Source organism: Myotis lucifugus, unplaced genomic scaffold (genome assembly GCF_000147115.1).
Source record: "Myotis lucifugus unplaced genomic scaffold, Myoluc2.0 scaffold_98, whole genome shotgun sequence".
Taxonomy (NCBI): domain Eukaryota; kingdom Metazoa; phylum Chordata; class Mammalia; order Chiroptera; family Vespertilionidae; genus Myotis; species Myotis lucifugus.
Window position 1 is genome coordinate 1,470,349 of NW_005871146.1, and position 12,834 is coordinate 1,483,182.

General features: G+C 50.0%; 2 protein-coding genes across 2 annotated transcripts in view; both read left to right on the forward strand.

Moving 5' to 3' along the window:
* Positions 1 to 2,029: 2,029 nt before the first annotated feature.
* LOC102434301 (M-phase inducer phosphatase 1-like) lies at positions 2,030 to 3,337 on the forward strand. Its single transcript, XM_006092141.1, has one exon. It carries the CDS (start codon positions 2,030 to 2,032, stop codon positions 3,335 to 3,337), a length of 1,308 nt encoding a protein of 435 aa, XP_006092203.1.
* A 9,070-nt stretch (positions 3,338 to 12,407) lies between these two features.
* The window catches only part of AMER2 (APC membrane recruitment protein 2), a 2,350-nt gene continuing 1,923 nt past the window's right edge, over positions 12,408 to 12,834 (forward strand). Inside the window, 1 exon segment of the mRNA XM_006092142.3 lies at positions 12,408 to 12,828. Within this exon segment, the coding sequence (XP_006092204.3) occupies positions 12,408 to 12,828 (421 nt within the window).

Here is a 12,834-nt window from a genome sequence, read left to right on the forward strand (position 1 = left end):
TAAGTGAGTGGCTTATACAGGGAAGTAATATGAATAAAAAAGAATATAATAGTGTTTCTGGGTTATATGTATTTGTTAGAATGTCACTGTCTGTCTTCTTTCTGTGTTTGAAGAAAGTTTTGGTCAGAACTTTAACTGTGGCCTCTTAGGGCTGTCAATGTTTACCTTCACCCTATTCACTTAATTGTAGAAGTAGCAATCTTATCTTCTACTGAGTCTCACTAAATTTCCACCTACTGTGTGTCCACTGGGATTAGTTGGTTGCAGGACATCTCAAATGTTAAAGATGAATGGGGTGGCAAGGAACAGTGAACATGCATATTACATGTATCTCCTTTTGCTCACACATGTGCTCCATTGTTCGATTGAACTGCACTTACAAAAGACAAGTGTGAGTACCAAGACTTTCAAGATGGTGATAGCAGGTCATATAACCTAGAGCAGCGGTTCTCAACCTGTGGGTCGAGACCCCTTTGGGGGTTGAACAACCCTTTCACAGGGGTCGCCTAAGACCATCGGAAAACACATATATAATTACATATTGTTTTTGTGATTAATCACTATGCTTTAATTATGTTCAACTTGTAACAATGAAAATACACCCTGCATATCAGATATTTATATTACGATTCATAACAGTAGCAAAATTACAGTTATGAAGTAGCAACAACAAAAATTTTATGGTTGGGGGTCACCACAACATGAGGAACCGTATTAAAGGGTAGTGGCATTAGAAAGGTTGAGAACCACTGACCTAGAGTCTTCTGAGTGTGGTACCTGTGTGGTTGCACAGGTCTAATGACCAATGCCGGAAGCCGGTCCATCCTTGCTGCTTGACACAGTCGCTGCAGGGAAGAAACATCTGCACAGCATATGTTTCAAGGGACCTGGCGTATATGGCATACTGTTCTTAATATGTTTGCTCCCCTTCTTAGCGCTATGTGTTTTAACCAAGGTCACCTCTCTGAGAAAGGTTGTTTCCCAGGTGGGGATTTTCCCCAGGAGTTAGGGAGGGAATAAAACCCCTTAACTAAGTGCCAGGCGGGTAATTAATCACTTTAACTACGAACAATAATGCTTAAGCTACATAATCTTTTTTTAAAAATATATTTTATTGATTTTTTTACAGAGAGAAAGGGAGAGGGATAGAGAGTTAGAAACATTGATGAGAGAGAAACATCAATCAGCTGCCTCCTGCACACCCCCCACTGGGGATGTGCCCACAACCAAGGTACATGCCCTTGACCGGAATAGAACCCGGGACCCTTGAGTCCGCAGGCTAACGCTCTATCCACTGAGCCAAACCGGCTAGGGCAAGCCACATAATCTTTACTTAGGATAATCTCCTTCAGTTACTCCCTTGTAACTTAATAGAACAATAGAGTAACCTTGGAATGGAGATAAGAAACGCCCTAACCTTTGGAATAGAATGGATAGGATTAAAATCAACTGGTATAAGTACAGATGTAACAGGAGAATAACACACTGTGTGTTCTGAACCTGGTTGGAGAACCTGGCTGGAGAACCTGGCTAGGCTGCTGATCAACTGAACGCTGTCTCCGTGTCATTCCTTCTTCGCCAACTCCGTCCACACCTTTGGGAACCCCTGGACCTGCTGGGGTTGGACCCCAACATCTGGCGCCTGAACAGTCCAGGAGAGCGGAGGCCGGCGGCCGGTCACTGCGGGTCCAGGCGGGCGAGGGGCTGAGAAGGACGTGAGGACAGGGTAGGCCCCGGCCGGGGCCTATCAGCTGACCCGCCGCGTTTGTTTGGATTTGACCTTCAGGTGGCCAGCGCCCCTCCGTCCGCTGGCCTCGCGGGGTGAGCAGGAAGCACCTTTGCGTGTGGGTGGCGCCTGCTGGGGCTGCCCTGTCCCGGAACCGCGGGGTCCTGTTTGTGTTTGAGCCAAGGGCACCGGGCGAGGCGGCCCCGCGGAGGTAGAGGGCGAGGAGGCCCCGCGGAGGTAGAGGGATCCGGAGTGCCCCCCCCAAACCCCCCTCCCCACCCGCCCCGGTGGCCGGGCGCAGCCATGGAACTGGGCCCTGAATCCTCCCACTGCCGCCGCCACTGCCGCCGCCGGCTGCTCTTCGCCTGCAGCCCCCTGCCCGCGTCGCCGCCCGTCCTGAAGGAGCCGGCCTCCGAGGGCCTGTCGCCCATCACCACCCTGACGGCCACCATGGACCAGCTGCAGGGCCTGGGCAGTGTGGGTGAGCAGCCGCCCGAGGCAAACAACAGCAGTCTTCAGAGAATGGGCTCCTCCGCGTCAACAGATTCAGGCGTCTGTCTGGATTCTCCTGGGCCCTTGGACAGTAAAGGAAACCTTGAAAATCCCATGAGGAGAATAAATTCCCTGCCTCCAAAGCTTTTGGGATGTAGTTCAGCTCTGAAGAGGAGCCATTCCGATTCCCTGGACCGTGATGTCTTTCGGCTGATGGACCAGGAGGAGACTAAGGACAACCTTTCCTCCAACGAAAGAGAGAGCGGTGAGCCAGAGAACTTCATTCCACTCTTCATGCCCCAGTCACCCGTGACTGCCACTTTGTCTGATGGAGATGATGGCTTCATGGACCTTCTTGATGGAGAGAATCTGAAAAATGATGAGACCTCCTCCTGCATGGCAAGCCTCTGGACGTCTCCCCTTGTCATGAGAACTACTGCAAACGTGGGCAACCAGTCCCAAGAAGCCCCGGGAGGTTCTGCATCCGTCTCCAGCCTTGGTATCCCCGCAAAGGGGACCATCGGGAATATTCCGGATAACGATCCCAGAGACCTCATAGGGGACTTCTCCAGGGGTTATCTCTTCCACACAGTCGCTGGGCAGCACCAGGACCTAAAGTACATCTCTCCAGAAAGTATGGCATCTGTCTTGAATGGCAAGTTTGCCAACCTCATTGAAGAGTTTGTTACCATTGACTGCCGGTACCCGTACGAATATGAGGGCGGCCACATCAAGGGCGCGGTGAACCTGTACATGGAGGACGAGTTGGAAGACTTCCTGTTCAAGAAGCCCGTCTTCCCAGCCGACGGCAAGCGCGTCATCGTGGTGTTCCACTGCGAGTTTTCCTCCGAGCGGGGCCCGCGCATGTGCCGCTATGTGCGCGAGAGAGATCGGCTCAGCAACGAGTACCCCAGACTCCACTACCCTGAGCTGTACATCCTGAAGGGCGGGTACAAGGACTTCTTCCTCAAATGCCAGTCTCACTGTGAGCCCCCCAGCTACCGGCCCATGCACCATGAGGACTTTAAAGAAGACTTGAAGAAGTTTCGTACCAAGAGCCGGACCTGGGCTGAGGAAAAGAGCAAGAGAAAGATGTACAGCCACCTGAAGAAGCTCTGAGGCAGCGGCCGGTGGACAGCAGCGGCCAGCGCCTGCTCCATCCCCTCCCCTCTTGGCTGCACTTGGAGAGGTGCCTGGGGCTTCCTCCGTACACTTCCGGCCACATTCCCGAGGATGGAGCCCGAGCACCCGTCCCGCATCAGGACCATCTCCCAAGACTGTCACGGGCCCAGTTCTGAGCACCACGTCAAGTCCAGTTCTGCCTCTTGGTCCCCACAGCTGGAGGAGCCGCTGGGGCCTTACTGGGATCCTGACCCCACATGAGGGGAGGGGAGGAGGGGGAGTGGAGAGAAGTAAGACCATGAAAGTGTTGCTGGTCAAACTCCAAAGACGGCCTGGGAAGGGATAACCCATGTCTTAGTTTATTCAACCTCATCAATCACTTTATTATTACTTTTAACTCTTGGAGACTTATTTAGCTGCTAAAAAAAAAAAAATTTGCCGGAAGCTGCTTGACACAGTCGCTTCAGGGAAGAAACACCCTAACCTTTGGAATAGAATGGATAGGATTAAAATCAACTGGTATAAATACAGATGTAACAGGACAATAAAGACAGAACCTGGCTAGGCTGCTGATCAACTGAACAAAAATAAATAAATAAATAAATAAATAAATAAATAAAACCATAAAAAAAATCTCTAATGGAATTGTCTAGCCATGGAGTAAGCTGCCTCTGGATTTGGTGAGGTCCCCTTCCCCGGGCAAATTCCACACGAATGGGTGGCTGCTTGTAGAGTTTGGGATCGATCGTCTGACAACCTTTAGATTTCATGCTTCATCTGGCCTGCGTCTGTGATGAAGAGACTGCTCAATGTGCTTAATACCCTTTTCTTGAATCAACTTGAGCTAGATATATAAAAAGGAAGTACTCATTGGCTAAATCATTACAATTTTGAGACTACCCAACGTATTTTATTTGTCATAATGTTTTCTCATCAGCCATGAATATTCCTGAACACATCTTTTTGAGGTCCGCATTACCACTTCTGTAAGATAAAGGGCTAGAAGCAGAAAAACAAAATGGTTTATGAATTATTGAATGGGCTGCTTACAGCATCTTTCTGCTTGTGAATTCAAGGCTGGAACAGAGCCTGAGACACTCAGCTTCCTTGCCCAGTGGTGTGGTACAAAGACGGTTCCAACCTCCCCAAATGCAAGGGCGAAAGGCACACAGCAGATCGTACTGCACTCAACTCCAGCTTCTGGGACAAAGAAACAGCCAGAGTTAGGCCCTGAATTACAGGGGTTCAGGAAAGGAGGGTTCGCCCATTCCACAGAGGACAGGAGGGCTGGAATAGAAGCCTTCAGTCTGATAGGATCTCATAAAATGTCTTGAGCCTGTTCCCAAGGGCCCTGAGAGATAACAACCCCAAATCATTTGCCAGGCCATTCTAGGGCAGGGCATAATTTAGAGAAAGAGAAGCAGGAGGTTCTGGGGAGCAAGGCTGGGGACCTTGCTCCCACACAGGCATCAAAGACAGTGACCTTGGGGCTCTCAATTAGGACAGACTGACCCAAGAAACAGGGACAGGTGGTCACTTGGCTACTCACTCTGAAACCCCACATGGGGTATTTTAATAGTGTTCACCATCTGTCCAACCTCAGAGTTAATCCCTTCCTAATCTGAGCTGTAATAATTGGGTAATCAGACAAGACACTCCACAAAGCACAGGCCATAGTTTTGCTGTTCTTTTGGCTAGACTTTCCTTTTATTGGAGCAAAGTATAGCTGACCTAGAAATTTCCTGTTTGAGCTTCAGTCTTCCGTTAAACAAAAGCAGACACTCCTAAGAAGCATGAATGTTTAGCAAGCACAGCCCTCCTTCTCCAGGGTAATTTCAGTCACTGCTCCCTGAACATACATGAATGGGTGCTGCTAGGAGGAAACCACATGATTCTGCTTTTTACTGCAAACTAAAAAAAAAAAAAAAAAAAAAAAAAAGAAAGAAAGCAAGAAAGCTTCATGGTTAGCTATGGCTAATGAGCTCACTGGTGTGTGTCCAGGAAACATCCCAGAATGGATACATCTGCTGAGATTTCCATCGTTTGAAAAAAGGCACCTTGTGGTGGAGGATGGTGAATGAAACATAAATGAAAGCTGTGTGGAGCCAGATCAGGGCCTGAACCTAAAGCACAAGAAGAAAGCCCCGTAGGGGTACAGCCATGGGCAAACTACGGCCCGCGGGCCGGATCCGGCCCGTTTGAAATGAATAAAACTAAAAAAAAAAAAAAAAAAGACCGTACCCTTTTATGTAATGATGTTTACTTTGAATTTATATTAGTTCACACAAACACTCCATCCATGCTTTTGTTCCGGCCCTCCAGTCCAGTTTAAGAACCCATTGTGGCCCTTGAGTCAAAAAGTTTGCCCACCCCTGGGTTAGGATCTGCGACAGAAGTAAGCCTGGCTATTTGGGGATTAACCCATCTTGGGGGAAAACATGGATATATTTTTCAAAGGAGAAAAAACTCACACCCAAGCTGCCAAGGCCTGATCTCTCCGGTCTAGCACCTGGGCTGGGTGGAGCAAAGGTGGTGTCAGCCTTCAGCTGGAGAGTTTCACATTGAACCAAGTCTCACGCTGACAAGTCTCCATCACAGGCCGGCATCATGGTTCATTCATGACAGTGCCCAGCACACAGTAGACACTCAGTAAACGCTAATGGCCCCAGCTAAGGCAACAAGGAGGCCCATCCTAAGATACTCTGGAGGTGGCAGTAAGCAGTCAGGTCCTCAATTTAGTCTATTTCAAACATTCACTCGATGTATTTCTTTTAAACAAACAAACAAAAATGTTCTTTCCAAAGGAGAAGGCTAAAAAGGACATGAAGGAGCTGGGGACTGGAACACCGAGGTCTTGTGATCCACTGTGCCGTCTGTGGGAGGGGGAACACGAAGGGAAGGGAACCACGGGGATAGGAAGTGCTCTTTCCTGCTGTCTGAGCTGCAGCAGAGTCTGCTAGCTGTCTGCTCTAACCTACAAGGTGGTTTTAAAATTTTTTTAATTTGCTTAAGACAGGGTCATTTAAACTTCAAGAGCCACGCTCCCAAACTAAGCGATAAATTTAAAAGGCCGTGTACGTGTTTTTGTTATTGGCCCAGACTACGTAAGACCCCAAGACGCTGGCGAATGGAAGTTAGAGAGGAAGAAAGAGCACAGAGTGTCTTTAGGAAGGGGCTCTGCTCCTGCGCCTCTACCTGGGTTAGCTCCAAAGGGTGGGGTGTTGAGACCTCCCCTCCAGGGGCTTGAGTAGCTGAGAGCAGAAAGGACCATGCTGCCGTCTGTCTGAGCCCTTGTGTGTGTCTCCTGTGCCATCATGGCAGGGACCGGAGAGGGAATGCTACAGCATGGGGCAGGGGCGGAGCCAGAGTGGTGTGGGAGAGTAAGGGGACTTTCTGATGTCTCTGAGACTGAAGTTGAAGTAACTGAGGAAGGGAGCCAGCGATCCAGAAGGTCTTGTGGTTCAAGGAGAGGATATGAGACCAACAGCAGCCTGCTCATGTGGCTGGAGACCACCGGGAACGAGGAACCTGGGCAGAGGGCCTGCCTTAGCTGCACAGGGTGGTTTGTACACACTACCTGCTGGGAGGGCTGTTTAAACTTGCTGCTGCATGTCCAGAAGCAGATACAGAATAGAGTACCTTGAAAACGAGCAAAAGTACACCAGGGGAGTAGGTACCTGGGCTCTGGGTCATTTTTCACAGCCCCCTCCGGGCTCACACCCTTGAATTCCTGTGCCTTGCCTACTCATTGACACCTGTGGGCCCTCATCTTGGACTCAGCTCTACTTTGCATCCCTGCTAGGATTAGCTGCTCCCCACTGCTGAGTCTGGTTGCTCCCCACTGTGCACTCATCCATGCCCAAAGCCCTGGCATCCTGTTCACATGCCCTCTGCTATCTCACCTCATGCTGGTCTGTTTTTGGCTTCCCTATGCCCACCCTGGTGCTGACAGATTGAAGAAACCCCGACCCCTCTGCAGCCTGAGAATATATTCTAAGGGTAGCTCTAGCCAAATAGCAGACCAGTGATTATGAAGCAATATGGTTCTCAGGCCACTCTGACTTACATGCAGGAAATAGAACAACGATATCCACAGTGGTTCTTTTGCTGTATCCTATCTGCTACATGGGAATTCTGACACCACCTTTACGTTCCTCCCGGGCAATCCTGAGAGATATGTATGCCAAGATCTAGTCCTCTTGGCGACCACCATTTTCTTTCTTGTTTACTCTGGCTGGCAGTGATACTGTCCTCACATTGCTGGTAACCTGGAAGTGTCATCCATGACCTTGAAACCTGCTGAGGGCCCACACTTGCTGGAGCTAGTTTGAACCCACCAACATTCATGTCTGTGCCAGGGCACTAGTGACTGCATGGAAGGGATGAAGGTGAAGTGCTATCTCCATTGCTGGCAATGATGCTTGTTGGGGGTTTAATTGTGTCCCCCAAAAGATGTCACATCTTAACCCCTGGTACCTGTGAGTGTGACCTTATTTGAAGATAGGGTCTTTGTGGATGTGTCTAAGATGTAAATTAAGACAAGGTGATACTGGAATGGAGTGGGCCCTCAATCCCATATGACTGTTGTCCTTATAAGATAGTCACGTGGGGGAGAGCACCAGGTGAAGACGGTGGCAGAGTTGGAATGATGCATGCAGAGACTGAGCATTGCTGGCAGGAACCAGAAGCTGGCAGGGAGGCATGGAGACTGCCCGGTGCCAGCCCTGCCAGCTGCTGCATGGCCTGCACCCCCCCCTCCGCCCCCGATCCTCTAGCATTACAGAGAAATGCTCATTCTGCTTTTATTTGGTCCTTTATTGCCCACCCCCTTTCCCTAGGATTCAGGTTCACACTCATGGGGGCCAGGCCAAGGTGACATCTTATGAGTGGTGACACCTGCTGAACCAGAACAGCTCATGTCCTGAGCTTCCAGGTCGCTCCAGAGCCAGCATGGAACTGTCTCTCCGAGATGAGCTCTCCCCTCAGCAGCCTCAGCTGTGCCCAAGGTTTAACATGTAAACTTACAAGTCGTGTTGAGCTTTTTACACTTGCATGTTACTAATTAGAAATTAATTTCTCCTGTGAAGAAAACATATACCCAGAACAGCTCTTAGCTCACAGAGAAGCTGAGGGTCAGGAAAAATCAGGAATCAAAATCTGCAAAAGAAAACAGAAACTTCAATTTAGCTCAGGGCTGATTGCGCTTAGACCTCTCTGGTCCTCACCCTGCCCACCCTGGGCTAGAGCCTTCCCAGGAAGGAGGGTATAGGAAAGTGCCATAGCATTGACCCCCCTGCCTTCCCCCGGCTAGGCTCCCTGCACATCTGTCCACTTTACCTTATGGTCTCAGCTTGTACGGCCCACAGCATCCCTCAAAGGCAAGACAGGCCTCAGATATGTGGACAGAGTGGACTTGGGAGTGAGGGTCAAGGTTAGCAAAGCTGGGGCTCTTCCTGATTGTCCTCATAACAGAGACCCTGGGTTAGAGGACATTTGAGGGTCCTCACTGGCATCACAGTGTCTACAGCTCGCCTTGGATGATAATCATGGCCGGGAGGGTGGAGATGGGCAGGAACAGGGAGCTGGCCTTATTGATTGGGCTGGGGTCCAGAGCAGGTGAAGAGAGCTGGAGACAGGAAGTGTTGATCCCAATTCAAACATCCTTTCCAAACTTCACTGATTGAGCATTATCCCCTTAAAGACCTCAGGCAAATTTCGGGAAAGCCAGCAGCCTCCTTCATGGCGATGCTGTGACACATGGAATTCCACAGCAGCAGCCACACCATGGCTCCAAGGGCAGCTGCTCACCAAGCCTTTTCCACATTATGTTCTGAGTGGTTTCCCTCAGCTAGAACATTCCACTCAGTGAGCTTAGGACAAAGGCAGGGGCAACACTGGCTGAAGACACCCTGGAAAAGGAATCGATGATGATAAGCTCTCTATGATTCCTCCTGTTTCTCTTTTTTTTTTCCTTGCTTTGATTATCCTCCTCCAGAGACACTAGCTACCCAGAGAGAAAGGCCCGACGGAACAACAAACCCTCCCTCGTGCCAAAAGAGAAAAGCAGGCACATGTCTCCAGCAGGGCCCACTTGCTGTTTGCATCTGTGACGCATCCTGTCATTTCAGAACAGCTTTTTCCTGAAACAGTTCCCCTCAGCCCCTTTCTCTAGCCATTTCTTCTCAAATTTTCTGTTCACTGTTTAAATTGGGGCAGGGCGGGGCAGTGGCAGGGGAGGGGAGAAGAAGGAAAGGTGAAACTGTAACCCAAAACAGGAGGCGTTTCTGGTAAAATTTTCTTCACTGTCATGATCTGTCTTTCAGGGAAAAGAAATCACCATTTTGTGCAAATGCAATCGGCTTCCCCAGGCTTGACAGTGAAGAGCAACTTAAGGTGCAGGTAAACCTTTGCACTGGTTTCTAACAATAGCCTTTTAAATCGATCTGCCACCCAAAGTTTGACTGGGGCCTTCCTCCCTTGTCCTCCCTCCCCCCACCCCCGGGGTGGGGCTGAGAGGTACTGTCTGCCAAGGTCCTTGTAAACTGGCCTTTCTATGATGGTCTCTATAAAAAGGACCTTGGGTTGGAGGACAAGGGAGGGTCCCCACTCACATGACAGCTTCTAAAGCTCCCCCTGCCCTGTGCCTCCAAGTCTTGATGGTTCCAGGAACCCTCACATTCTTCTACCTCAGGGCCAGTGACTTACCGTTGCCACCCGCACCTTCCCCAGAATGAAGACTGCTTTGTCCAGTTCTCTTTGTTTGGATGTCTATGTCCCCGGGGAATGATACTCATCCCAAAGTCCTTGCCAGCTTTCTCCCCAGGGGGCTCAGGGATTCTCATGCAAATGGCCTGTCCTGCTAGGTCAGAGCTCCCAGTGGATGAGCAGGTTCACCTCCCAGCTCTCTGCTCTGGGCTGGAGAAGGGGAGATATTTATAGACTCCTGAATCTTCCTGGATCCCAGTCATAAACTCTTCCAGATGACACAGTTATGTAGTAACCCACATAGCTAAGCAATTGTATGGTGTGTATAAAAGAATTGAAAAAAATTTTCAACTGTCCTCAAAAGGTTGTGGAGAGATAACAAATGAATTTCTCTTTATAGTTCCTAACACCTGTTCTCTCCCCAAGGCAGTGAGGCACCTGATTCCTCATGGTAAGTGGTCAACTAGAATTGGGGAGAGCCTCTCTCTGGTCTTAGCCTCACACCCTGTCTGGGAGGTGCCGGTTAAGAGTGGGAGAGAGCTGATGTGATTACAAGGCTGGGAATAAAAACCTCTCCTGAACCTAAACTCACTGATTTCTTAATTTTATGAAACAGTGTTCTTGATAAACATCAGCAGGAAAGGCAGGTATATAGGTAATAACCCCAAGGCCAAAATTAAAACCAACTGTTCCATGCAATGGCCGACAGATTATTAGCAAAACTCCAGCCTCAACTGACATAGCAACTAGGGTTTCTGGGTGTAACGCAAGTAGCACACAAACATGAAGCTCAAGATGATTCAGAAAAATATTGATATCTGTATATATGTAACATTACATATCCTATATAATAAAAACCCAATATGCAAATCGACCGAATGGTGGAACTACCGGTGCAATGACTGGTGGCTATGATGTGCACTGACCACCAGGGGGCAGATGCTCAATGCAGGAGCTGCCCCTATCCTGTAGGCCCCAGGACAGCCTAGGTGGGTGTCAGCGGGGGTGGGGGGGGCCCCAATCGCCCCACCAGTCACCCCACAGATCAGCCTTGATTGCCAGCCAGGCCTAAGGACCCTATCTGTGCATGAATTTCGTGCACTGGGCCTCTAGTTATTAAATAATATTTAATAAATAGTAATACATAATATTATTGCACTTTAAAAATATCCAACATATAGAAATTATATATATGTACATGCTTCTTCATATATATGTATGTTTGCTAATAAGCCCTCAGCTAGGATCATGAAGTCTGGTGTCAGGTTTACAATTTAGCAGTCACTCTCTAAGTCAGAGCACAGAAGAGATTCCCAGATTGGGCGGTTCCCTGGGATAGTTTTCCTTTTCCCAGATCCAGTAGCTGCAGAGACTCATGGGCACTAGGGACTCTGCACAGCGGGGAAGGCAGCTGCAGAACAGACACAGGGTATTGAAGGAGGTGGCAGGAGCAAGGTCAAAAGTAACACCCGTGACCTGCTGTATGGAAAAGAGGGTAGATTCTGGATTCCAAGCACCACCCCTGGAGTGGACCTGAGACTCCATCTTCATCACTCCATTGCGACCACATGCAGACTGGGCAGGGGATTCTGTGACCTCAGCCCCAGTAGCAGGAGTCTGGGATAAAAGCCAGGCTTGTCCCAAAGGACCAGTCAACTTCCATCCTCAGAACTGTTGCACTTTCCTTGCAGAGAGCTGCTAATGGGTATTTGATGGCTGTTGTTTTTGCAGCAAGAATCAGGACAGCAACAACAATAAGATTTCAACATCGACCTGGAGATTGTGCTCTGCACTGGACAAGACAAAGATGTAAAGCTCCATGTCTGCTGGGCTTGGTACCCGAATGTTAAGGACACACATGAAGGGCTTGGGAAAGGCACAAAGATTCATGAAGTCCAGGATAGGTGATAAGAAGACTAAGCATTTTGTGTTGGTTGGATTTTTAAAATTTATTTTTTGTCCATTTGGGGGGCATTTTGTGAAAGAGTAAATCTGGAGGCAGAATCTGAAGGTGGGTAAGCCTGGATGGGATTTGGAATTCCATAATTACGACTCTAATTCTTGCATTCAAGCTCAAGGCTCTGTTGCGTGTTCTTGCACGCCCCCCCCCCCCCCGCCCCCCCGCCCTGCACACTATACAGCGCAAAGCCAAGTCGGATGGATCCTTAGTGGGTTAGGGTGTTATATAAGCCCTGGGCGGGCGGGGAATTTTTTTTTCTTTTTCCTGTGTGTTCCAGCAGCAGCAGCGGCAGCAGCGGCAGCAGCAGCAGCACAGAGTGGCTCAGGTTGATTTAGAATCCGGATGACAGTGGCTTGGCGCGAGCCCACAGCTGACGAAAGCTGCTTCTCCCGCTCGGTTTCCATGGAGACCAGCGAGCGCGGCCGCGGCGGCGGGGCTGTCAGCGCGCGCGGCGGCGGCGCGGCCGCGGGGGTCTGCAGGAGGAAGGAGGAGGCCGGTGCCGGGACCCTCGCGGCAGACATGGACTTGCCTTGTGATTGTGCTGCCGGAACTCCGGCCTCCGAGCAGCCGTCGGGGAAGATTAACAAAGCTGCTTTCAAATTATTCAAGAAGAGGAAATCGGGTGGCACCATGCCCAGCATATTTGGGGTCAAAAACAAAGGGGATGGGAAAGGCGCGGGTCCGCCGGGCATGGTGAGGAGCAGGACCCACGACGGACTAGCCGAGGTGGTGGTGCTGGAGGGCGGCAGAAAGGAGGAGCCGCGCGGCGGGGGCGACGGCGGCGGTGGCGGGGGTGACCGCGGCGGGGGTCGGCCGAACCCCGGCCCCC